General features: G+C 43.7%; 1 protein-coding gene across 11 annotated transcripts in view; it reads right to left on the reverse strand.

Annotated features, from left to right (window-relative positions):
• Window positions 1-1062: 1062 nt before the first annotated feature.
• The window catches only part of DTNA (dystrobrevin alpha), a 352112-nt gene continuing 325525 nt past the window's right edge, over window positions 1063-27649 (reverse strand). For 7 of the 11 annotated variants that reach the window (XM_084780878.1, XM_084780875.1, XM_084780876.1 and 4 more), the window contains 5 exons: window positions 17769-17928; window positions 14609-14698; window positions 13887-14052; window positions 9719-9854; window positions 1063-2197 (listed from right to left, as the gene is read on the reverse strand). In XM_084780878.1, the coding sequence (XP_084637004.1) occupies window positions 2057-2197; window positions 9719-9854; window positions 13887-14052; window positions 14609-14698; window positions 17769-17928 (693 nt within the window). In that variant the 3' untranslated portion in view covers window positions 1063-2056. Of the gene's footprint in view, window positions 2198-4827; window positions 4993-7444; window positions 7494-9718; window positions 9855-13886; window positions 14053-14608; window positions 14699-17768; window positions 17929-26348; window positions 27534-27649 lie in introns of those variants that run through there. The other 4 variants (XM_084780872.1, XM_084780873.1, XM_084780881.1 and 1 more) reach the window with 3 other exon arrangements.

Below are 27649 nucleotides of genomic sequence, written 5' to 3' on the forward strand. Positions count from 1 at the left end.
TTGGCTCTACCCTTATATTTTCAGGGTGCACCTGCTTCTAAACTAGAGTAGCCACAAGAGAATGCTGGAGAAGGGGATGTAAAAGAAGTCATTTGCTTTGTACCATTTATGTCCAATGGCCGGATAGCCCTTCTTTGCATCATTACCTCTGTGGTGGTGGTACAGGCAGGCACCGGGTGGTGACAGGGTCAGCCAGAAGCACTTTTTAAAAAGCAACTTGGGCACCAGAGATGCAGAATATGTGTAACCTGGATGATATCACATGCTTTGCTCTAGCCACAGCTAAACTAGTTAGCATTGGAAAGCGGGAACAAAAATTTGTTATGTAAATTGACCCATAAGCCATTGATATTTTTAATGTTTTCTTTAAAATAAAGAGTGCACTCACATAATCTCCAATGCTGTGTGGTCTAACAATCCAGTGAAAGAGAGCAGTTCACTATTGAGAGACAATATCTGTCATCAGACATGCTCTCTAGAGGTGTATGCAGATGCAGGAAGAGTTGTGAGCAAATCAAAGCCTGTCTAACACAAATACTTCTTATCCATCTGCCCAACCACTGTAAACATCTGTGCCAGGGAGCCTGGGCACAATATAGTAGCTTAATTAACCAACTTAGAATATCTTCCATAACTCTACAGTTTAGACTTTAATTATTAGCTTTTTGTTGTTGTATTTTGTAAAATGGGAATAGGGGAGCTATTTGCTTTAGTTGTTCAACATCCTACGAGTGGTTCATGTTCTATGTGGTGGGAACTGACATGTCTTTCTTCCTTGAAAAGATTCAATGTTGCTGTAAAAAAAAAAGGTGTATTAAGACCAAGGAATAAAAAACCATAAGGTAAGCAGGACGGTAGTGGCTCAGCACTCTAGCCTCAGCACTCAAGAGGCAGAGGTAGGCAGATCCCCGAGTTGGAGGACAGCCTGATCTATAGAGGGAGTTCCAGAACAGACAGGGATACACAGAGAAACCATGTGTCAGAACAAACACCTTCACCACCACCACCACCACCACCACCACCACCACCACCACCATCAATAACAACAAACCCACAAGATAATAGTGTTTTAAAAAACATTTTTAATGAAGAAATAATTCCATTCCAAAATATAGACACACAATTAAATAGTTTAATCACTTCAAAATATAACATGTCCCCAGGAGGTTCCAACACACACACACACACACACACACATACACACACACACACACATACACACACACACACACTACTTAACAGCAATATCAACAAAACAAAACAACATACTATAGTAGATTTGTTACAATACCAATGAATATTGTGAACTCTTTAGTGTTTCTGAATGGGTTATTTCAAATGGGGTAAAATAACAGTAGTCACAATTTAAAATGTCTTATGTTAATTAGCCTCAAGATGTAATGAGTGCTTCTGATTTTTTTCTATTTCTTTTTGGTTCAAAGTAAAAACGCCCTGTCTTCTGAGGACACAGTGGAGTTCTTTGCTTGTGGCTCCTTGCATGGAATCGAACCAAAGTGAATGCAGCAACCAAAAGTTGCCATATTTACAAGACCTATCTACACTTAACAGCCAAGAACTAATAACAGTGGACGAAGATGGTCAAAATAAGAGCAGACATCAGTGCTAAATTATATTGCAACAGTTTGGCTCATGCATATAAGAAAATACATAGTATATATCACACAAAGGCCACAATCTTAATGCAATTCAGTTCACATCACTACTTACAAATGAACCTTCCCTGCCTTAATATAGATCATCCGGTAATCCATCTTCATAACCTCCAACACGTCTCCCTCTGACCAACCAAACTTACCCCAACTTGCATCCTGACAAACCACAACCAATTCCTGAATCCTATACAGTAGATTTCACCTGCCTCCTTTGCCCACAGTGCTGTGGGCGAGGGGTGGCTGTGTTAGACCAGTGCTTGTTCATGGGCCATCAGCTCTTACGGACATGGGTGTGCAAGTCATTGTGGAATAAGAAAGAGCAACCCCTTCGGGATATAGTTGAATAGAATGGACAGGACAGACAACACCTGCTGGGTTTGCATTTAGAACGGGCCCCAAAAGTAAATTTGGAGAGCCAAGGAAAGAAACCCACCAACAATCACAAAACCCCAAAACAACACACGCCATTTTGTCTCGGTTACAGGACAGGGGTGTTCGAGTCTGGTCTCAGTGCTGACGTGGAGCTAAGAGAAAGAAAAGGTGGCTGGTTAGTGAGAAATTGCTCACTGGTTGTGGTTTTCCAGAGAGTTCTTGGGATGGCTTTGTACGATGGACTCAATACCGTGGCATGGAGCTGCTTAGCAATGGAGGCTGTGACAAGAGGGAAGGTTTTCAGTAGAATGGTTTCAACCTTAGACACACATTGCGATGTAGGGGACCAAAGAGACAACATGGACCAGCTCGTTCCAGCCAGTGGCTGAGGGGCACTGGCAGGGTCTGAGCTCTGATGTAAGTACTATGTAGCTCTGATCAGAACTGACGGAGATGCAGTTTTCTGGGATGTAGTGGTTTTCAGTACTGAGTATGAGGCACCGATGGCCACCTGCACCATCTAGAGAGGTGTGATTTCACAGAGGATGATGGGCAGGGGGAGAGAGATGAGCGTTAAGACACACCAACAAAACCCGCAAGAAAATCCACCTGTGCAAAGAAACCGGGGAACTGTGCAGTTGTGCGACTTTGGTGCTAGCCTATGCTCAGGGAATTTTGTGAGGCGGGTTTTCGGGAACAAAATAGACTGAGAATACCCAGGGACAGCATGAGGTCCTCTACTGATGCCGGCCAAGCCCTTGGCTATCCTCGAGAGGCAAACGATTTTGTTGAAAGGGTAGCCAAGGAGATAGCTTCTGACCAAATGCAGAAGAAAGCACATGGAACAGCCTTCTGCAGACCGTGGGGGCAGAAAGCGAGATCTTAGCCACTCAATTACAGACCAGGTGTGTGGGGTGGGAGAAGGCTGTTGGCAGCCTGGTGAGCAAAATTAAATCTGAGGCCCACTTAGACCGTACCTTACTTATTCTGAACACTTTCCCCGCTTCCTTCAAGACAGGGTCGCATGTATCCCAGGCTGGCCTCAAATTCACATATGTAGTGAGGATAGCCTTGAACTCCCGATCTTCCTGCCTCCATCTCCTGAGTGCTGGGATCATAGGCATGTGGCACCATGCCAAGTTTAATACAGCTCTGGAAGTCTGAACCCAGGGTTTTGTGTAAGCGAGGCAAGCACTCTGCCAACTGAGTCACACCCTAGCCTGGAGAAGGACTTCTTCAGTCTCTGTGGTACACAACTGTATTCTAGAACAATGATTTCCATCTCATAGTGTGCATCAGGACGGTTAGGAGGGCTGATTAAAACAGGGATCACTAGGTCTAAACCCCAGAGTTTCAGATTCAGTGAGTCTGGGTTGGGGCCCAGGAATCCGCCAATTGCTAAGACTTTTGGGTGACACTAAGATTGCTGGTCCGAGGGACCCATTCTGAGAATCACTGTTCTGCAGTGATGTTCCCTTCTTTCTTTTAGGAGATAAAACAACCCCAGGAATTCCAGAGAGGCTTGAAGTTTAAGACACCCAGCAGGTGCCTGGCCTTTTCGTTTCCTTACACATCAGATCTTGAAACAACGGATTAACTTTTTCATTTCTCCCCAGAATCTCTAAGGGCGGCCATCTTGAGGTCTCTCTAATGAGAGGCCTCTCAAAAGACCAAGGACCATCCGCAGGCTTTCATCCTCTTTTGCCTGTGACAGTTCTCTCACACACCGGCTTCCGCCTGAGTGTGAAACTCCAACAGCACACGGAAGAGCCCACCATCTCCTTTCACGTGACCACACAGCGCTGCATGCAGAACAACAGGTGGCCAGGTAAGGCAATCAACATTCAGAAAGGAAAGCAGAGCAAGCGCACTTTAAGCCCAGACATGGAAAGCTGAAGGCCTCGGAACTACCCGACGAGGGAACTTGTCAATGAGCAGAGCTGTATAAGACATAAGACATGCTTCTAAGGATACACTGTGGAGAGCGAGACCTGGAGGAGGTCAGGTAACTGTAGTCCGTAGGGGGATCTTATGGCACCTGTGGTTTATAAACAGCTTTAGTAACGAGTATTCCAAAACATAGTTCACAGTTTTTTTTTTAAAAGAAGATCTGTGCTGATTTTAAAAACTAGATTATATATCATTTGAATGTTGTCTCTCTTTCTTTTTGTATATGATATCTATTTGGAAAAAGTATTTACACTAAATTCTATGGCTGACTCTTTAGAGTATTTGGAAGGAAAACAACCCAAGTTGGAAATAAGCCCCCCCAAGGACTCTTTATTCCTGTTGGTATGTTTAAGATGTTTCTCAGAGGGACTTGGGGACGTGGGCAGGCCAAGGATCCTTCTTGGCTCCTGGATTCTGAGTTTGGACACTCAGAAACCAAATCCTATTGAAGGTTGTTGTTTCCCCCCCCCCAAATTGCTATGGGGGGGGGGAATGTATAGTATATAATAAAACTGTCTTTGCTAAAATCCCAAAGAATCCAGAAAGGAAAATTCTAGCTACAAACAGTATTAATATTGTCATTGTAAACTGAACGGGTTCACTATTGTGTGCAAAGGTTTAAAACGCTCGTTAATACTACTGTCCTGTGTAACAGCAGCAGGCTCTTGGCCTGTGGATATTTGCCTTGTACCAAGGATGAGCCATGTTACAGAAGATGGAGTTGATAAGTTATCTAGGAACAGAAGTCTCGTGCCCCCACCCCCCTTCTAAGACACACACCTATGAACTACAAATTTTAGAACAGAAAGCTAGCTGCCCTATAGGCATCAGAACACATCTTTAGGGGAGGGGATTGTTGGAGCTGCTGGGTGAGGTGGCTCCTCTCTCCAGGCGAGGGTGAGGCTGCTTCCAGGCTGCTGTCTTCCTCCTCTTTGTAGGTGCAGCTCTCTCCATCACCGGGTACCATGTTACTTTCATCTGTCTGACTATAGCTTGCCTGGGAATAAGGAGTGTGTAATTTTTTTTAACAGGTGAAAACTGTTTCTAAATTAGGGAAAAGTAGCTTTGAGTCCCCCACCCTACCCTTACACACACACACACACACACACACACACACACACACACACACTTATTGTATTTCCCTCCAGGGATCAATGTCTTGGACACTGTGTGTCCTCTGGAAGAGAAGTGAAGTTCTCTTCACTGAACCTCCTTCTGAAGGGACCCCTGGGGTACGTCTGAAGCTTGTGAGGAATTGGAGGCATGTTATTGCCCACAAACAGGCCTATACCCTGCCTGGAACCAAGGAAGAATCTTTCTTACTCAGTAGGTCCCACATTCTGTCCTTATTCATGAACGTCTCTGCCTCAGTGGCTGGCTGACTGATGTCAAGCTATTGAAGTTGGTTCGGGACCCTTGGGTAAGAGAGGCATGTACTTTGGGATAATTTTGGTATTTCAGTATAGTCAGAAAGTTCAAGTAAAAACATAGTGATTATATAGTTAATCTTAAAATTTCAATTGTATTGACCGCACTAAGAACATTATTGTAGGGTAAAAGGAGTCATAAGGGGAATACCACTATTTTTTTTTTGTAGTACTCTGTAAGATTTTTAGATGCATTTTGCCCAACTGGCTGATTTAGCAACAAGCTAGCTAGTGCTTAGCTCCTGTGGAGTGCCCTCTAGTTGGAGTACCCCTGCAGTAATGACAGAGGACACACCTGTCTCATTTTCACTGCCAAATTTCCAAGAAAATAAAAAATGAAAAAAAAAAAGACCTTTTGGAAAAGAAAATAGATAAGAGTTTTTAATGTCGGTTTATATCAAGGCCATTTTTATTACTTTTTAAAAAAAATAAATGTTTTCTTAAGAACAAGCCCCTAATATTTAAATAATACACAGAGCAAAAATGATTAAATTGTTGGAGCTATTAGAAAGAAAATGCTATTAAGGAAAAGGGTTTTCTTTTGGGACTAGATTTTCTATAGTTGGAGTGAATATTTTAAAAAACAGCTCCTGAAAAATCTTTTCACTGTAGTCACTGTAATTTGGACATTGTGTGGGATTTCATTTTCAAATGCAAGGGAGAGTGAACATTGTAGTTATAAGATCTCTCCTAATAGCTCAGGAGGTCTACCCTCTCAGTGTAATCTTATTCACTTGCTGCGAACCTGGGCGTGGAGCTAGCATGTTTGCAGTGTTTGAGCTGGTGTGTATCCTTTACTACTTGATATGTTGCTGAAGAAAAATATGTTCGTTCCTAAAATTAGCAACCAGGGTTGGCAGAGTGCATTGGAAGGCTACTCTGTAGACTCATGTGGTTCCACAGTTGGGAGGGTTATGTAACTACACTAGACACAAGTCCTACGGCCAGGCCAGCCCGATTGCTGTAGGAAGTGTATTAGCCTAGGTCATGAGGAGGGACCACCAAATGGCCATTAGCTAGAGCTAGAGAAACCATCTAGACTTAGGGGACAGTGGGTCCCTCCATCATTGCAGGTAGCTGAGTCTTGGCCTGTTTATAGAAGCTGAAGTAACAAAGTAGTTCTGAGTCCTGTGACTCCCCCATACTTCTGTAAGGACTGCAGCAGCTCCCCAGTACTGCATGGGAGCTAAGGCTGGGACCTAGTGGAGGGATGCATACAAGCGCATGACCACAGCTAATTATGCTGTGCGTAAGCTCTTTAAAACTACACACACATGGCCACCTCTTGCATGTGAGGTAGGTATAATATCATGAGTACAGAGAAAAATGAAACTCATAAAGGTTTAATAATTTGTCTAAATTAAGCTAAGTTTTGGTGAGATTCGTATTTCAAAGTGGGTCTAATAAAAACCAGATCCCAAGACGTAGACCATGATACTCAAGTGATCTTGACAGTCAAGTACCAGTCTCTCAATGATTAAAAACTTTTTGATTTGAGAATTTGTCCTATGTCTAGGTAAAGCTTTAGAGTGGGATGGACTAACCCAAATGATACCTTAAGTTAACTGCCATCATGCTGAACCCCTCAGTGGGATTTAATTAGTCGCCCTCAAAACACATGGCTGCAGGGTTGCTTTCCTTCGGCTGTGCTGTCCCTTGCTAAGGTGCACGCATTAGTGTTTTGGGGACTAAGATGCTGGCATACAGAGATGCCGAAGTACCTTTGTGCTTTCCTTCTCTGATGTCATTGGTCATGTGGACACAGAGAGTCTGGCACATCTCAGGGGCCATGGCTGTTTCTATGACAACTGTCCTAACCGACAGGTTAAAAAGTCAACTCCAGGGATGTCTGGGGGATTGACGTGGGGTTATAGTGACCTCTGTGGTTGGAGTTACCACTCTGGGGAAGCAGGGAAGCAGTGTACTATATTACATAGAGAGAGTGACAGTGAGCTTAGGCTAAGGGTCATCTCAGCTCAGCCTCCAGTGTCCATGCCTCCTCCCAAACAACAGGGTACTTACTTGAGAGGAGAGTGAGAAAAGGATATTGCATTCAACCTTGCAAGCTGACCTGTGGGTGACAAAGGACACAAACAAGAAAGGTGACATGTCAAGTCCGTGAGCCGGTCAAGCTGGTGAATTATTTGGCGGGAAGCCATGCACAGAGACACAGAGAGAAGGAGAGAGTCCAGAGATCGACAGGTGCACTTCATCCACCCACCCTGTCACCTCCAGATGACACAGCCTTTGAGGAAAACCACTCCAGCATACTCCAGGATACGCATTTGAGGGAGAACACACGGCCTCTCCCCCACGCATTTCCATGGGATCACCAAGCATGGGAAGGCAAGGAGAGAGAGAGAGAGAGAGAGAGAGAGAGAGAGAGAGAGAGAGAGAGAGAGAGAGGAGCCAGAGACTCATTGGGTACTGCAAAACTCCAGCTACATCTTTTCATTAATAGAACCCCCCATTACTTTACTCATGTAAAATTAATTACTAATTCATTAAGAACCTAATATTTGTTGTAGACAGGAGAAGTCACCTAAAAAATCTAGAATTATAGTTACTGTTGTCACTAAACCCTAGAAATGGATGCTAAGCTCTAAGAGCAAGATAAGCAAGCCTCTTTAATAGCCCAAATCAGACTGCTGATCTGGCTGCGTTTCACCCTCCATAGACCCACAGGAGATGCATAGAGGATGCCACTGCTTGGACTGCCCAGAGATCAGTGACTGCCTCATAGAAGGCTAGATTCTTTCTGTGGATGAGCCACAGCAGTCACAGAGAATGAACATTCACCAGGGCTCTGTAATCAGCTGAACGTATTTGTAGCACAGGAGCATAATAATTCTATTATTATTATTATTGAAATGGCTTGAAAAACATTTTCATTGCTCCTGAAAGGCAGTTGCTAGGCTGGAAAAGCTAAAGGAACATTTTATTTTATTTTATTTTATTTTATTTTTCTTTTCTTTTTTTTAAAGGAACATTTTAAAGCAACAATTTGATTGGGTGACCTTGGAAATCAGTGTCTCTGCTGCTTGGGAACATTTCACGGCTCTGTCTATAAATAACACAGAACCAAGAGATAGTTGCCTCTCCCTGACTCTCTGTCCTTCACTGACAGAGTCAGAGAGAGGGGAGGGGGGAAGGGGGAGAGAGAGGCCCACTGGTGACCTAAGGCTGTGGAGAAAGCTTGTGTGGCCACTAGACAAAGAGTCTGATAGAAAAACAATAACCTGCCGGGGCTGAGACCAGCTGGTCTTTGCCAGACAAACACCCCTGAGCCCCCAAAGCCCAATAACACACCTGTGGAGAAGCAGGCAGTGGAATGTCCCCAAGGGGCAAACTCATTACTTCTGGCAAGAGTAAGTAATGATATTATTCCTGATTGCATGAGCTATGTTCTGTGAATTCTCAGATGGGGTAGTATACTTCAGCCTGTTTCAGTGTCTGTCTATCTGAACCTTGCTGAGCAGAGGCTTACAGTTTCCTCATTGTTTCTCAGTAAGTTTTGTCATCTTTTTACTTGTGTTTGTCGTGACATAGACAACGAGGAAGTCAGAGACAATTCAAGGGAGGATCTGTATTGGTGTGTATTTGTTTTCTCTGTTTCTTGTTCTTTATATAATTAACACTATTTTTCAGCTTTATATCTGATATGCGGACTTCTATTTTTGCATACATTTGCATGTGTGGTGTGTGTGCATGCACGTATGAGTGTACATATGTTTGTGGGTACGCATACGGGTGCGAGCATAGGGAAGCCCAGGATTGCTCCCCACCTTATTCCCTGATGTTTCTTAAGTGAACCCAGGACTCATTGATTGGCTAGTTTGGCTAGCCAGCTCAATCCAGGGATCCCCATTTTTCTGCTGCTGGGATTATAGTCTAGGCCATCAATGCCTTCCTGATATTTAAACGGATTTTGGAAACCCAAAGTGCAGTCTTCACGCCTGCTCTGCAGGTGCCTTATCAACTGAACCATCTCCCCCGGCCTCTATATTTTAACTTAGGAGGGGAAAAAAAACTTGTTTCCTCACAGTCCTGAGGTGTTTGTATTGGTTGTCACCACGACCCGGCCAGCATCACAAAGGTCTTTTGCACTTTCCAGATCATAATTTGGAAGAATAGACAGTGAGGAGGCATTTAAAACACTGCCATCTGGGATGCTACCAGAATGGGCTGGGAAAGTAGGGGAGAAAGAGGGAGGAAGGCCTGCATTTTCAGGGAGGGGGCGGGACCCAGCGGTGGAGGGCTGTGGAGAGGGGCAGGGCCGCCTCACTGCCTGTGTACCTGGTAAGCCTCGTCCTGTAGCTTGTGCTTCAGGAACTCCTCCATCTGCAGCTCGCTCTCCAGCTGCCGCACAGACTCGTTCTCGTAGTTCTCATCCTCCGGCTGCTGCACGTAAGGGTCCCCGTCTTCCGGGACTCTGGGAAAAACCACAGCCGGGGTTTGGAGTGACGTCTCCGCAGAGCAGAGCCCGCGGCACTCCTGTGCTCTCGTTCTCCCCTCAGGTGTTTTCCCCGAGCCCCCAGCTCACGCTCGGATCTTCCTTGACCCAAAGGAAAACATTAATAAAGGGAAAAGGCCTGGAGAAATATGCAAACAAAATGTTTTCGTTTTTTTAATCAAACCTGGCGAGGAAGTCATTGGCCATTTATGGTTTTTGTTTATGGTATACAGAGATGATAGCCCTTAAACTGCTCTGCAAGGCAAACTTGTCTTTAGAAGGAATGCGTAGTTTCAGAGCATGGGAGGTTCTTTTTTTATCCTTTCAGAAAGGAGAGTGAGCCCTCTAGTGAAACAATCCTTAAGGAAATGTGAACATAATTTAATTCTCTTTGTGCTGCACCACATGCTTAAACACACACACACACACACACACACACACACACACACACACACACACACACATACACACACACACATACATATACACATACACACACATACACACACACATACACACACATACACACACATACACACACACATACACACACACACATACACACACATACACACATACACATACACACACACATACACACACATACACACACATATACACACATATACACACACATACACACACATACACACACACACATACACACACACACATACACACACATACACACACACACACACACACACACACACACACACACATTTAAGCACATTTTATAGTAAAGTAAGTCTTATAATATCAGTGACTTGATACCCAGATATCATACCCGTAGAGCTCTTGGCCTTACACATTTTTACTGGCCCGGAATCTGAAGAATCCATTTGCATTGCCCAATTTCATTACCAAATAAGCGGATAGGAATGACCTCCTTGCCAGCAGGGACTCTCCCCACCTTTCCCTCCCACCCCTAAAGGACTTACAGGGCTGAACACAGATTCGCCTCCTAAATCAAACCACGTTCTTGGGGCTGACACAGCATGTTTTTAGGCAGTGCTGATACTAAAACACCGTCCAAGATGAACAGATGAGTTCAGGAGAGTTTGGGAGAGACGTTAACAGTCATTGTTCATGGTTATCTTATCTATGGGGCAAATTATTTTTGGAGGTTTGGGGCCAATCTAAAAGAGTCCGTGAGGCTCCTATGAACCCTCCATTTTCAACTACCAAATCATTAGCTGGAAGCTGGTCCTGGTCCCTGGCTACCAAGGGAGAGCTGGTCAGGAGTGCGGAGGCTTTTCCTAGCCTTGGGTTTTAGGACTGGGGGTAAAGATGTGTTAGGCAGATGCTATAAAGTGCATAATAATAAAAGTAAGTATTCCCACATATATTTACTAGAAAAATATGACAAATGAATTCGCCGCTTTGAATTACACAGCAAGCAATTCTAGATTTTATAGGAAAGGACAAGAAAACAAACTAAAAACAGAACCGCTCACACACTGTCGTTTTAAATGACGCTGTAACCATTTTTGTGTGTTCTTACAGGCTGCTGCTTCACAGCTGGCTTTCAAAACAGGCCTCTTTATAACTCCCTTACATCTGGTCTTTCACTTATTACCTAGAATGACAGCCAGAGCACCAGAAACGCTTCTGGTTAGTCTCTTCGCTGGCTCTGGAAAACAGCCAGTCTCTTTTGCAGGCTTGAAGAGTTTGAAGCACTTTTCACATTAAGGTTATATCCTTCTGTTGTATTTTAGTGCTCGCAGCCCTTGCCCCACATTCATCCTAACCCTCGCTCCCCCCCCCCCCACTTCCTTTGCTTCCTTTGTCTCTTCCCCAGCAGAGCTCTTCAGCTAGTTCCCCAATTTGCCCTCAAATTTCAGCCTCAGTTTCTGCTGTTGATGGAGGGTCACGGCAAGCCTAGCGGGAGTGTCACTGATGCTGCTGGCTTTGGTCAAATGACACGAATCTGTCTAGTCAGGTAATGAGACAGGTGAGAGGTACCAGCTGTAAAGGTCCATGGTTTGGAGTCACACATTCTTTGATACTATTGGGAATGTGAATTCTTAGTCTTTAGCACAAGCAGGCTTCACCTGTGCTCCTATGAGTGCGCAAACTGCCGGGATTGGGCTGTTTTGCGCTCCGAATGACAGCCAACAGAAGCCCCCTCTTGTCATTGCTGTCTGCCGTGGGACGCAATCAGCAAAACAGCACTGTCTTTGACAAGCGGCCAGCCTGCAATTCTGGAAGTCTGACTCCTGGGAACTCTGTGTCATTGCTCTGAAGGAACAGCACTGCAGCAGCCGAAGGTTACTGCAACCACAGGGGCTCCAAGAGCCGCAGTTCTTGTTTGAAGAGTCCTTGCTCTCATCACATACCCTCTAGGCCACTCCCACCAGCTTTGGAAGACCGAGTTCTATGAACTCTAAATCACTCTGTTCACCTGGCAACAATATTCGCTCAGGACAGAAAGGAGACAGCTGTCCCACGACACAGCAAAGAGTGCGTGTTTGGCGCAACTTGAGGCTTGGGGTTGGCTGGCAAGTAAGGTTTGTGAGAAATATACAAGTGCGTGTGTACGTGTGTATGTGTGTGTACATGTATACAGACAGATAGTCTTTCTTGGAAGGCATCTCTCTTGGGCGTTAACCTAATAAATGCTTCTCCTGATGGTCTTTTGCCTACTTCCAACCTTTATCATAAGTCGGGTGGGCTGTGTTGGTTGCATAAAGAGCCAAACCCTGTAGTGGTATCAATAATAAAGTGGTGGCTTGAAGGGTTGATGGAAGTCACCAGGGACTGAGGCCCTGGATGCAATGGTCACTGGGAGGCTTCTGAAGAGTTCCAGAAAGTGACCAAGGGCAAAAGCTATGCAAAACTCAGAGCAGAACAGATGGTGGAGGAATTGCGAAGAGACAGACTGTGGAGAAGCTTAAAGTGTGGAAGATGAGAACCTGTGACGAGCCGACAACACTAGCTAATAGGACAAGGACTATCGTTTGAGAGAGCCGTCAAGGGTCAAAAATCTGAGGGTCTTGACGCCAAGCTTAGGAAGTGTCACTGTAGCACCTGAGCATGGATCTGTAAGCCCAGAGCTCTAAGTGTGGTGCTTTTAGGTCTCAAGGCTTAGAGCCACAGCTTTGGAATTCATACCCTGGAACTTGGGGCCACCAGTGCTTAGGGATCTGCCTCTTGAGCATCTGTGACTTTTATTCATATAGAGGAAAAGAATCTCTAGCTGTTTGTGATAACAACCCCGGCAAATAGTTTCTGAAGGACAGCTGTATACGTATCTATTGAGTCAATCAAACTGGGCTCCTTTATAAAAGATCCCATGTGTTCAATGACTTCTATCCAATGCTTGGGTAGTGTTTGCTCACAGGCCATTCCAACACCATGGTTGTCCCCTAAGTGAAAGACTAGTAAATTAAGAAGACAAGGCAACTTCTGAAGTGGCATACGTGGCCTGGGAGAACGCTTTCCCTCTTACTATGACAATTGACTTGCGACGTAGGGTTTGTTTTATAGTTTTACCATGATACAAATGTGATGTGCATTCACCAGAGCCCATACTTTGAGTTTTGAATTAGTATCTCCCCCACACTAGCAATATGTGTATGACACTGTCTTGGGATTTCGTGGCATCAACAAGTTGTAGCTGTCTGTCAGTCACGTGGGGCAGAAGGCTAATGCTTGATTGACACCCTCTAGTGTGCAGTGTTGCTCGGTGGCAATGCACTACAGCTTGGTTGTATTAGATACTTATGTCTTCATCGTAATTTGAGGGCCATCCAAGCACAGTGCCTCGGGTGAGCCAGGCTTTCATTAAGCACTGATTGTTTTAGGTTACTGATCCGCTCTGGAAATCAAGAAGAGCCCCAGTTTCACCTCCACCCTGCACCAAACTTAAATGCAGCACTCTTCTGTCTCTTCTGGCACAAAGGGGGAACTGCAGCCTTTCAGGTTTTGTTTTTGTTTTTTAAATTTTCTCAAGGCTGCCTATCAATTGTTGTGCAACTGAGAAAATGTCTCCAAGAACAAGATACTCACGTGTCACCGTGCATGGTACTTGAAGCTCCACCGTGAAGGTACCCGGGTTTTCGGGCATGGATTTGGGCTAGAAAAGCCTTCTCAGAGGTGGGTGATGGAACCAGATCCTCAAACTGGGTTCTTGCAAATTCAGAATCCACAGTGCTTTCGGTTTCACTCGCCACCTCTAGTGGGCAATTGAAGAAACAGAGTGACTCCTTAGGAAGCTTACGACTCAGAAATAAAGGCCCAGGCTCCACAGGAAGCTAAGGGCCTAGAAACAATCCCCAGGTTCTACCACACACCAGTCAGTTTTCCCCCACCCCATCTAACATGAAAGTTAATACTGAAGTGAGTATCTATAAACTAGTTGGGTTTATAGCATTTTCTTTTCTTTTATTCAGGGCTGTAGAGGTGACTCGGTAATTAAGAGAGAGCTTCCTGCTGTTGTATAAGACTGGATTCTGTTCCCAGCTCCCATGTCCAATGACTGACAACCAGCTACAGCCCAAGCTCCAGGGGATCAGAAGCCTTCTTCTGGCCCCCACATAGACAAAGCATGAGTACAGGCACGCACACACACATGCGCGCACGTATGTGTGGGCACACATACATGCACACACATAAATGAAAAATTTCCCTTAAAAATTTTATATTTGACAATGATCAGGCATCCACGAGGGACCTCCTAGCATAAAGATCCTTGCACAACAAACTCACAAGCTAGAGGCTCCAAAACGCACCTGAATTCAGCTCTTTCACCAGGGAGGACATGGTGTTGGTGATGGAATCTGCAGCTACTAGCAAGTCATTCCTTAAATTCCTTCTTGAACCTTCAACAAAGAAGCAATAATTTAAAAACGCCACAGCTTTCCCCCTCGCATCCAGTTTTTACGTTGCTTGTCTACCAACCCTTCTGATAACCTAGAGCCAGAACATGAGGTTTGGTTCATGCTTGGAATGCAAAGAAAGTTAGAAAGAATGAGTAAAAGAAAGAAAGAAAGAAAGAAAGAAAGAAAGAAAAAAAGAAAGAAAAAGAGTACACTGGCCCTGACATAAGTCATGAACAGACTGGAAGAATGATGGTGGTCCATAGATTTCATTATTTCAGTTGTGAGTTTTTGGAAATGAAAAAGTATCAGCATTGATAAGGCATGATGACTTGGCACGAGCTGACACCCCCAGTGAATCAGAATAGGTGAACATCCTACTGAGGACAACCCACTCAGAATGGGTGGGCATTCTACTGAGGACAACCCACACAGAATGGGTGGACATCCTACTGAGGACAACCCACACAGAAGCAAAGCTTGGCTTGCCAGGGCAGCTGTCCATTTCAAGCAGCTGTAATGGTCCCAGCCATTGTTATCTTGTGTCTGAGCACACTGGAGCCTGCCCTCTAGCAGCACAGGCTCTGTCTCTCATCAGGGCTGCCATAGAACCCCATTCCCGGACAGGTGCCTCTTGACACTGGGATGCCATGTTTGAATGCCACCAGAGAGTGGGAAAGGGGTGAGGATTTTTGTGTCTGCTCTTAAGATAGTGGATGCATGCATGCCTGGTGCCTTACCCTGGACTTAGACTGTTGGACGGTCGTCCATGGTAGAAAAAGATTATTCTTACATAGCAGGCACACTAAGGGTTAAATGGGCTTTTGTAGCATGGCATGGGAGTAGTTAGGGTGAAGAAGGAGAATTGAATTAATTACCACACTATCTTTAAAAGAAAGGGTTCAAGATTCCAAATATACCAATTACAAAAAAAGTTACATAGTGTGACTGTTTCGTGGGCTAGGGGTTTCCTGTAGGTGACGTATCATTGTCATTTCTCACAAAGTAATATTTTAAGTGAATAAAACAATAAATATATTTAAACTAGAAAAACCAAAGAAACTAAGAAAAACCATTAACCGTAATATAAAACGCTAGTTGTTTTAACATACTATAGGTTCTTTAAAATCTGATTTAGAAGGACAGTGACCCTTCTAAAAAACAAAGGTATTTTGTGAATTACATAGGTAGCTCTTAATGATATTCATCTTTGGAAGGAAGAGGCCTGAAATGGAGCCTCCATTTTCCACCACAGCAGAAAATATTCTGTTAGCGTTGCCCAGTATAATGTGCTAAGATTTTATCCTCATATATGGTGGCTAATACGGTTTGTTTCCACACATGGTTACTAGCCATAGACATGGTTGACATAGATTAAAAAAAAATCTGCTAGGCAAATGATGATTCTGATTAAAGTGTGTATTTCTGCAATCACTAGTAGGTTGCACATCTTTCCTTTATTCGCATTTATACTTATTCTGTTTGCTGATTCTCTTCATCTGTTTTTGTTTGGGAAAATGTCTCCACATTTTTATGCATAGCTGAGGTTATGAAATTTGATTGGCACACACACCAGAGTGGTTCCATGGAATCTATTATTTGGTTTCTATCTTTATGTTTTTCTTTGCTTTAAAATACCCAGCCAAATGTCTCTCTGCCTTATGTCTTCACTTGATTACTTGGAGGATAATCATGATAAATTTCTAATTTAAAGAAAAAGCAAATTGCAGACCAAAGTGCAACATACACCTAATTTGTGTGAGGGAAGAAGAGTCTATGAACTACAAGCACACAGGAACACAACTATCTATACTTAGGAAAATGTTGAGAGGGGCCCATGCCTTAGTAATGGTCACTTGCAGCAGCGATGCACGCCTGGCTGGAAAGGTGCACAGGAGGGGGATTTCTTAATATCTGTAAACTTGTACAATGATGGAAGGAGGATGTTTGAGACACTTGGTTTGGGGTGCCTGCTGTGGTTAGTGTTACTTTTTGATGAGACAGAACATAGAGTCATCCCACAAATGGACCTTGAGGCACTTGAAGAATTATCTAGATTAAATTGGCCTCCAAGACTGTTTACGAGGGCTCATCTTGATTTTTAAGAATTGATTTAGGAAGACCCATCTTAATTGTGGTTAGGGCCATTTCCTGGGAAGGGGATTCTAGATTGTGTGAAGTAGAAAGGGTGACATAACCCTAGCACGCGTACATTTACTTCCTGCTTCCTGGCTGGGGCTATGATGGGACCAGTTGCTTTAAGCACCTGCTGCTTGACTTCTCCACCTTTGTGGAGATCTGTGAAATAAAAATAACTGCTTTATGCCTTCTGTTGTCTTTGTCAAACTGTTTATGTAGCAATGGGAAAAGAAACAGAAACAGCGGTCCTCTATGGAGGAGAAGGCCAGTCACCAGCTCCTCTCTTTTCTACTGATCATAACAGCCGTCACCTTGGAGCTGACTGCAGAAGCCAGGACATCTCTTTACAGCATCCCGATGTCAAATCCGTAAAGTGATAACTTGCCTTCATCACCTCAAAGCTGAAGCACTGGGATTGTTTCATCTGAGTCTTGACTTTGATGATGATATAAGAGTTTCAGGATGGATTGAAGTTATAATGTTTTCACGAAGCATTTTAAAGAAGTTCTTGTGCCCGGAGACTCCAAGATTGGCTAAAAACTGGGGCAGGGCAATAAAAGCTAAAAGAAGGTAGAATTGGGGAAGCAAGGAAGCACTCCATAGGGGCTTTCTAAAATGCACATGCCAGGCTCTGACACAGGTATAGGACACCCTAGCAGAGATGACCGTATGTCGCTCAGGATATCTGTGAACATGGTACAACCCCAAACTACAAACTTACTGCAATTATGAGGTTTTATTGGTAGCTTGACTGCACAGTTTTCAAGTGTAAATTGTGTACATGACGAACGTGACCCCGAGAAGCCAAAAGGTTGGGCACTCCTGTGGATGCCCGCACGTGGCTATGATGACTCTCAACTGTCCACTGCTCAATGGATCTTGGGGAACTCTTTGCCAGGCACAAGCAGAAGACAGTAAAGGAGAGAGCACTTACTTTGTGCAAACGCCTCCTGCACATCTCCCCCTACCCCAGTGAGGGAGTCCTGTGGGGCGTGCGTTGGTGTGGAGCAGGCAGATGCTGACCTGATGGGCATGGGGATTGGCCTGCTGATGGTGTGGCTGGGGGAAGAGCGAGGCGACCCTGCCCCCTGGGTCTGCAGAAACAAGACACATCATTAAATTGGCTTTCACAAGAAAAATCCACATGCCTTCTCTAAAGTCTCAGGTCCCATGTTAAAAAACAAAAACAAAAACAAACAAACAAACAAAAACAGTGATAACAATATTCCAAAACAGGAGCAAATCTTAGGAATCCGAGGAGATTACTCCAAGCCTAGATGCTGGCATAGATTAATTTAGGAATCTGTTATTCATGATCTAAAGTCTGTGTTCATACGGGAGCCTAAGAATATTAGTGCAGCATTGTCCAATAACTTTGTTCTTGACAGCTGCTGTTCAACAGATAGTTTCAAGGTATGCACTTCTCCTTGAAGCAAGTCCTACACAGAATAAAAGACCAAAGGAGAAAGTTCTCAATGCACACTAGGAAACTTTTCAGTACAGATATAGTACATTTGCCCCCTAATTTTCAGCCTGCTTTGGTCTCATCTTTAGACACAATTTAGATCACGTCTTAACAGTATTTCCTATGTCTTAAATAATTGTGTTCAGATGAATGCTGCTAGTCTCTGTTTTACGGTAAAGCTGAGACTGTGAAATTATGCCTCAAATCAGTGATCTGCATGGGGAAGAAGAAAAAGTAATCTTGGTGTCCTTTTCTCTTTTCTTCATTAATAATTTTAACTGATATGTTAAAACTGTACTTACTAATGGGATCCCACACGATGACTTTACATATGTACATGTCGTGCAATGCCCAATTCCACGTGAACAAATCTACTCCTCAAGTGTCTATATTTCTTTATGATGAACATATTAAATGCTTTCTTCTAGCTTTTTAAAAATAATTTTTAGTTTTTGGAATTATAATATGATTATATTATTTCTCCCTCCATTTGCTTCCTTCAACCCTTGTCATGGTTTCCCACCCCTTGCTCTCTCTCAAAGTCGTGGCCTCTTTTGTAGTGATCGGCATACTGTTGTTATTTGTAGTTAGTTACCCTGCTATGCAGCAGCATGCAGAGCATCTTACTCCTCTCTAACTGCATCTTGGTGTCCACTCATCAACATTTCCCCATCGTTTCCGTTGCTCTAGCCTTCCCAGATTCTGGTAACTACTATTCCACTTTCCATTTCTTAGCATTAACTTTTCATATTTCACATATGTGTGAGCCTATGTAGGGTGTGTCTTTCTCAACCAGACTTATTTCATCTAACATGTGATCTTCATTTATACCCCTGCTGTTGCAATGACAGGATGTCATTGCTATTGTGGGCTGAATCATATTCCAACACACACGTGCACGCGCGCACACACACACACACACACACACACACACACACGCGCGCACGCACACACACACACACGCACACACACACACACACACGCACGCACACACACACGCACACACACACATATGCACGCACGCGCGCACACACACACACACGCGCACACACACACGCTATACATTTTCTTTCTCCATTCATGGCTGATGGTCACTTTTGGTCTTTGGCTACTGTGAACAGAACTGGGAGTGCAAACACCTCTTTACTATATTGACGTCAGTTCCTTTGGATATTTCAGTCATCAGTGTTATTGACGAATCACGGCAACTCTTAAGTTACTATTTTCTACATGGCTGTACTAACTTACATTCCCTCCAACACTGTTCCTTACTCTTTACATCCTTGCCCATGGTTGTCAGATTTTGTCTTTTATTATTATTATTATTATAATCCTTACTAGAAGGAGGTCCTATCTCATTGAGGTTTTGATTTGCAAGAATCGTAGTTTTTGGTTACTGTTTTCTGAGAGAAACACATTTTTTTCTCTAGCCCTTCAAGAAAACTGCAGTTTAGTGGAAGGAATAAGATTGGCAGGACTCATAAAGGAGTGGGGAGAAAAAAAAAGAGTAGAAAACAGCTAGAACACTTCTTTTTCTGCATTGAGACCTTGAATGTTAAAATTTGTTTTTGACAATGAGTCCACTTGAAAACAGACTCTTGGTTTTAATAACTACCAGAAAAGGAAGACAGCCGAACATGCATGTTAAACATGCAGGGAGATCCTGGAGCACACATGTAGTCAACCATGCACGCCGCTTAGCAGTCCCCTCCCAGCCTGTTGCCTCTGGCCAGCCATAGTGCAAACTCTTCTACAGAAAAACCCAGAGGGCAACTTCCATATCTTAGACCTGCAGCATGAGAGCACCGCTCGGCAATCTTTTACTTAGGCCTTTGCTTCGGGTTTGGCTACTTGCATCCCGTCACCCAACACGCACACACACATACACACACACACACACACACACACACACACACACACACACACACGAACACACCCACCCACCCACCCCCATTCCTGTAAAATGCCATGCTGTTAGCTCTCTAGGGCTCAGGATCATACATAATTGTCAACTCTATAAAGTGAAGAAACCCAGAACCAAAACACAAAGCAAACCAGAGCACAGCACAGCACAGCACAGAACTCATGTGCTGCCCTGGGGGCTGTGAATTTCAGTCTCACACTTGGAACAGTACCTGTTTTGTAATGCTCTGTCCAGGAGGAGGGCTTGGGTATTGACGCTTTTGCCTGCTTTCCTCAGCCTGCTCAAAGAGGGGCCTGGGGTTCCCAGGAAACAGTAGTTCAGCCCCATTTTCGGGAGACTGTCTGTGCCTGAGCTAACCCTGCACCTCAAGTTCCCATGTCAGCGATGAACAATCTCCCCGTGGAGCTGAGCTTTCTCCTGCCCAATGAGTTTTATGTACATCCTGTGGATCTCTTCCCCATGCACTCTAGGCATGCACGTGTGGATCCCAGGGCTCTGGAGAGTGAAAACAAGTGCCCCGAGGGAGACGGAGAATGGTGGCTGGGCTCCAGGCTGAGCCCAGGAACTCTGAGAACGCTTGACGAACCATGGCTGGGGAAGGGGCCATGTTGATCAGGTGTCTTGGGGACACCTAGTGCTGGACACCCCTCCTGCACACCCAGTCCTAGGAAGGGATTTGGAAGCATGTCTGGACTTTTAAAAAAATCTGTCTTTATTATCAAAAGACTCCAGTCACAGGAGGGGTTGGTGACAGGGGGTGGGACGTGAAGAGGGACAGAGGATGTAGAAATTGGCTGTCCAACAGCTGTCCAACATGGGTCACCAATTCAATCCTGGGAAGCCAGATCTTCCTTCTTAGAAAGTTCCCACTAGTAAAATGTCTCCACTTTTTTTTTTTGGTATGCACTTTACAGGGTATAGTGAGAACACTTTACCATACATTGTTCTATTTGGTTGTCCTAATATAGTTAAAAAAAAAAAGAGAGAGATAAAACTGTATTTCAATAGCAGTATGAAATCTGTGAAGCACTTTAATCCTAGAGACTTTAACCCTCTTGACAGTCATATGAGGTGTTATTATTCTCCTTTAGTAGGTGAACACATGGAAGCTCAGAGGGAACGGGTGGCGTATGCAAGGCCTTCAGGCCAATGGGTGGCAGAGGTTAAGTTTAGATGGCGAGTCTGGGGTTTTCCCATGGCTTCCCGGGGTCATCTCAGGATGTTACCAGCATCACGCACTGGCAACTATATTCGTTAAATTTAGAAAACACAGCAGCTGAAGGCTGAAAAGCTTCCACTATGGTCACAGCACGGTGTCCTGGGCCTCGTGGTAGATCAGTTAACATACTTTACATCCTGGGTTGTGGAGAGGGTGTGGGTGTCCAGTGTGGCATGAGGGCCTTTGGGCTATTGGTCAGATCTATAAGCTCTTGTCTGTAAGTCTGAAATCTAAACAAGTCTAACACACACATGTTTCCCTGTAAATTTGGCCTCAATCTGACGAGGGACGACTGATGTGGTTACATTATGTTAGTCTTTGAAAAGCCTGGAAAATGAAGAAGAGTTGCACCCTGTGCTTTCAGCTAAGGGGGTTGTGGCCACACTACAGTATTTGCCAGGCCGTGCTAGGGTTGTACCACCCAGGTCTGCTGTGCCAAGTTCTTTAGCACACAGTCCTCATGGGGCTTTTACTTTTCTTGACATCCTTAGGGAGGGCTGTACTTTATTCTCCCCACCCAGAGCACACCCCGTATGGTGCACCTCTTCCCCATCCCGCCCTGTACAGTGCACCCCGCTAATCCTTGCCCTAGCCTGCCCCATAGAGTGCACCACCCTCCAAGAGCCTAACTCGTATTGTGCACTGGGCTTTCTTGAGGAGTTTGCACACTGGAAGCATTCCCAGCCCCACATCTCCCTGCTTAGTACCCATTCTTCATGGTCAACTTTCCCCCTTTTTTTCTGTTTCCTGTCCCCCATACTCCCAACAGAGGTTCTGTATTAGAGGAAAATAACTGACTGTGGCTATTTGTTAAGATAGAAACCGCCCACTGAATCTAAGTTACACCAGTGATGGCTAACAGCTATCATGCCCAAGTCATATCCAAGTGGATATCCAATTGCTGCAACTTCAAGTAGTCTGATGGTGTGAAGAAGTTGGATGGGAGATCCTGTGGTTGACAGAAAGATTTAGCTTCATCATTTCTGTAGCTTGCACCTTCCAAGTCATGCCCATCTGGTTGCTTGGTAACAATGCCCCGATCTCTCTATGTTAGGACACTACCCCAGTTTGATACTTAGCACCTACTATAGGAAATGGCTTCTCTGGAGTTCCTTCTCTCCCACCCTTAGCAGGACCAACAGGACAGGGCAGCTGCCCCTTGGCAATGGGACAGCTCACTGAGCTTCATTTTCACAGGTTCTCTGTAGCTTGGTCATCCAGCATAGCTGCCTTCTATGACCTTTAGAATGAGTTTTAGCAAATTTCCCAAGAAAACCCTTCCCTCGAAATTACTCAATGATTAATGGTGGAAAGACAGAAGGGACAATGGTCCATGCAGATCAATATATGGATCCAACATTCCCAAGGAAGGTTGATTTATGGGTGACGGAAAACATATATCACAGCTGGCAATTTAAAGTAGCTCTCTTCCTAGGTAATAAATGAAAATTTAATGTCTGCATGCATCCTCTACTTCACTCCACCTGCTATCACATCAATTTTTAAAGAGCCTGGTAAGACCCATATATTTCACATTTTTAAATAGGAAGTATTTTGGTTTCTATTCATCTCTAGAGAGAAAAGGTGCTTCAGGGAAAGGGGCAAATAGCTAGTGCTGAACGAACTCACCCTGGAGAGGTGCAGAGTGTTTGTTTCCCATTTTCCCACCATAACCTGCAAAAAGTCTGCCTCCAAAGTCTGGCTGAGGATGCTGCCTGGCCCTGCATCTTGAAACCTGGCTCCCTGGCTCTGACAGTTTTACCTAACATTCTGGGAAAATGAAGCAGCACAAAGTCTCTAACTATCATCACCATCATCACCATCATCATCATCATCATCATCATCATCATCATCATCATGATTTTGGTTATTGGGCTTCTTAAAGAATTCTGTGTACAGAATGCAATGGAAGACTGAGGCCGTAATTGGTTCTGACTGGTCAGGAAGGAGGCATTGCTTGACTCAGGTTTTCATAGTAAAGATATCCGGGCAGGCAAGGTGATAACATGGAGATGAGAGAAGCCGGTCTGAGTTTCGGGAAAAGCTTGAGCTAGAGTTAGAACTTGTGAGGACATCAGAAACATGGCAGAGAGGCCACTGGGGCTCAAGCTAGTACCAGGCTCCATATGAGGAGTAGAGGAAAATGAGGAAGTTAAAATGACGAGACAGGCTTAAGAGCCTACAGTATAGATGGAGTCTTTAATGAGAGGGTTAGTGTCCACTGATTTTGAACAGGGATATCATTTTTTCATTCCTTTAGATTTAATCAACCACACTTTAAAAATAAGATGTGTGTGTGTGTGTGTGTGTGTGTGTTCCAATAACGTACATTGTATACTTTTGAAAACTAGATTCTAATTTCTATATGCAGAAATCACCTCAAGATAAACATTTCTCCCTTCCCTTTCTATGGAGGAATTATCAACTCTGTAAAAAAGGCCACCAACAGGATGAGGAAGGCTGATAAAGGAAGGTGAAACCAAGGCTCCTCAAAAATTGGGTCTTTGTGGCCTGCTTGTATTCTGTATTGCATTTGAATGGGAGCAAGAGGTGAAATTTTCAATGATACTAGACTCTGCTCCCAACTGAATAGGGACCAGTTTGAGCCCAAGGTTTAAGATGCAATAGTCTTCAAATTTATCCTTGTTGCAAATCCAAAGAAAGAAAGATTCCTCGAAATAAACACAAACCCAATTTTGATTCCTGACTATTAAGTGCCATATACCAATGACCTCTTTTATACAATGTATATATTAAGCCTCCAGGAATTATCTAGGGTGTGTTGTACAACGTACAGGGTGTCGACACTCTCAGCCATTAACCCTACCGTCTTTAAAAACAATCTAAGTAGGAATGTGTTGACAATGAACAGCGAGGATATTAGTATATCTAGGGATATATTTCATGTCAACAGGAACAAGACAATCTTATTGGATTATCAAGTTTCTGTAACTTCTAAAACATAATGAATGTTTTCTCCTGTTAAAAGCAATTACAAGAGATGTAAACAAACTGAAAGTTGGGCTTACATTTCTTCCCCACACTATTAGTTAACTGTTAGGGGGAAAAAAGTGAATGCATATGTTCAAAAATTGAAAAGTTCATATATAACAGTATGCACGTGTCTACAGATATTTGCTTCCTGTTCAGTATCCAGACAGCATTTTCACAGAACGTTTTCACAGCCACTATTGGTTTAAAATTCCCACAGTGCCTCTGGTGTGAGGCACACACTACCAGGGTGTTTGGAATGATCGATCAGGAAGTTAGTTTACTTTCTCAACATCTTAAATGCAGTGAGCTAGAGAAGGGGCCCCTGTAATTCAGGGCCATCTGCTGTAATCTTTCTAAGAAAGTTACTAAGGCTTTATTTTGCAAACTCAATGTTAAGATACTTGGTTTTGGACTTATCCATAATAGTTGGAAGTGGGACTATATCAGAAACTCTAGGACATATTGTTACTGCCAGACAGCCCATCTGCTTTCACTCTTAAGGCATTTTTTAATGTGTGCTCATTTTATAGCTCCTCCAATAAATCTTCAGGGTACACAAGGAAGAAAGAGGGTAGGATAACTTTGATTCAAGTTTTGTAAAAAACACAATTTATTGCTTGTGATACCATAATCATATTATATTACAGGCACTATGTTTTTTTAAATTCATGTTCTCTCCTCAAGGGGGATAATTTCATGCATTACCTATAACAAGAAACAGTATATGTAGGGACTATAGATGCCAGCATAATAAAACACTACATTGTACCACAGAGATTTATGATAAAGCAAGTAGAGGTTATTAAATCAAGCACAATTTGTTGTATGGGGTATTTTGAGTTTGGTTTTTACAAAGAGAATGTTCCCGAAGGGGAAAGGCTCATAAAACAGAATTTAGAAGTAGATGCCAATCTAAAACCTCTAAATTCTCTCCTTAGATCATGTTATACCATGAGCACTCCACTTGGAAGGAATTGCTCATTTTCTCATAGAACCATCTCAGTTGGGCTGGGTTTAATGGGGTTCTATGCTTACTATTGACTAAAGATCAGGCCACATGCAATCTATGACTGCATTTTTCTATTGTATTGTTCAACACTTTTCTATAAAGCTCCGAATGAAGGCTTGCCTTAGTAGTCAATGCTGGAGATGTCCTGAGCTTCCAAGAAGTGGTATTTCTATGCTGATAAAACCCTGGATTGTATTTCCCTCTTTTGTTTTGTTGCTAAGGGTCCCCTTAGGGGACACAGTCACATTTTCTCTTCGTTAGTTCCATGTTCTTCTATTTCAGGTTCACGAAGCTGCTGATTATATGCTGTGGTGTAAGTGGTGTAAGTTTAAAGAGAAGCTTGAGCAGAAACCAAGTAGATAAGAGTAAATGAGTGTTACCTACATTTGGGTATCAAGGACAGATGACCTCTGCCAATGCTGCAGTCCCTACTGTGTCACCCTTCAAAGTGCAGAGGATGGGAGGAGCTCCACAGGAAAACGGTAGGAAGGGAAGTGACAAAGATCTACCTAACGTGTCCTCCCACTGGCCCTGTGAATCCGCAGAAGTCTTCCAGAATATACTGCTTGGGGAATGGAAAGAAGGTCCCATGGGAAATGAATGTTAAAGGAAGACAATTGCCCTGTCTGTGCAGTGGAAGGAGGGAGCTTAAAATGGAGCATGATTTTCTGTTGCTATGTTCATGCAAAATAAGAGGTAGGGGGAAAACCCTGGTTGAGGAGAGATATCAAGGGATAGGCATTTGCTCTGCCATGATCTATGTCCAGTGGCCACACCCCAGGGATGCAGGGATGGACAGTGATGGAGGCTACAAATACAGTGCATCTTTAAGACAAGGGAGTCATCCCTGGGGAAAATTTGGCGACAGCTCAATAAAGTATTTTTTCATAATATACAAAATAATGCTGCACATTGTCTTTATTGTCTGAAATACAGATTGATTTAACATATTTCTTTTCTTATCTTTTTTTTTTTTTTTACAGACCTTGGGAATGAAGACTTAAGAAGTTTCCAGTGTTTTGCAAACATTCGTTGTTACACACAAACACACAGAATGAATAATAGAAAAGAGCATACAGAAGAGTTAACAGATTTGTTAAAACTGGAAAGGTTGAAGTTCTAATTAACCACAGATACAAAGTTAAATCTTTAAATAATGTAACTGGGATATGTCATCATACACTTTGGTACATGCACAGAGTATGCGAGCTGTTTTTCTTTTGCTCTAGTTTAATTTCTCTCAGTGAGCTGCTTCTTCTGTTTGCTTCTGAACCTGATCACAAGGTCACACACAGGGCTTCAGAGTATGACACGGTCACACAGCCATGATTCCCCCATCTCCAGAAAAATACGTGTGAAATGAGCTTATGAAATCACAGAGCAGAAAGGGTGAGAATGGAAGGGGAGGAAGTGACCGATTCTTCATAGACTCGTGTTAACCAACAGCTTTGGAGGAAAACTAAAGAGATGTGAAGTGGACAGTCAGCTACCAAGCATAGCCTCACAGGATTAACCACATCTCTGAGCACAGGGTGGAGAGCATGGACTCATAGACATGTCATGGAAAGGGCTCCGTTACCTGAATCCTACAAGCAGAGTTTCTATACCTTTTCAGGGAAATGGAAGGCGAACTGAATGTTCACAGTGTGGAGGTTTGCTCTTGTGGGCTGCAGCTTGGGAGACAACATTGACCTCTGTGTAGCTCTAGTGACTGGCCTTCTATCAAGAGAAGGGCTCTGTCACTAACTTCAAGGAGCATAACTTTGATTTGATACTTAACACCTTTGGGGATCTAAACCTTTCCCAGTAAATCACAAGTTCTTCTCCCTTCTAAACATGACACAGGTCTTCACTTGTTGCCCGACAGCAGTGACAGTTATAACAGAATGCTGAATTTTATAATCTCAATTCAAGCACTACGTTGAAATGGAAGCGAATTAGTATGAAATTTTTTTTTCTTTCCAAACGGAAGCACGAACATACATTAGAGGCCAAAGCAATGAGAACGCCAGCAGGACAGCAGCCCTCCACTGTTAGTTAAGACCTGCAGTAGGGGACATAACTTACTCCCTGCTTCAATTCTTCTTCCTACAGAAAGATTGAACCAATAACAATTAGATTACCCAGGGTTCCAACGAGAGCACGTACACAGCGAAGGAAGGCAAGAGAGGGGAGGCATTAGCACGGCTTTGAACACCTCTCCT

Source organism: Acomys minous (assembly GCF_964271855.1).
Source record: "Acomys minous genome assembly, chromosome: 4".
NCBI lineage: Eukaryota > Metazoa > Chordata > Mammalia > Rodentia > Muridae > Acomys > Acomys minous.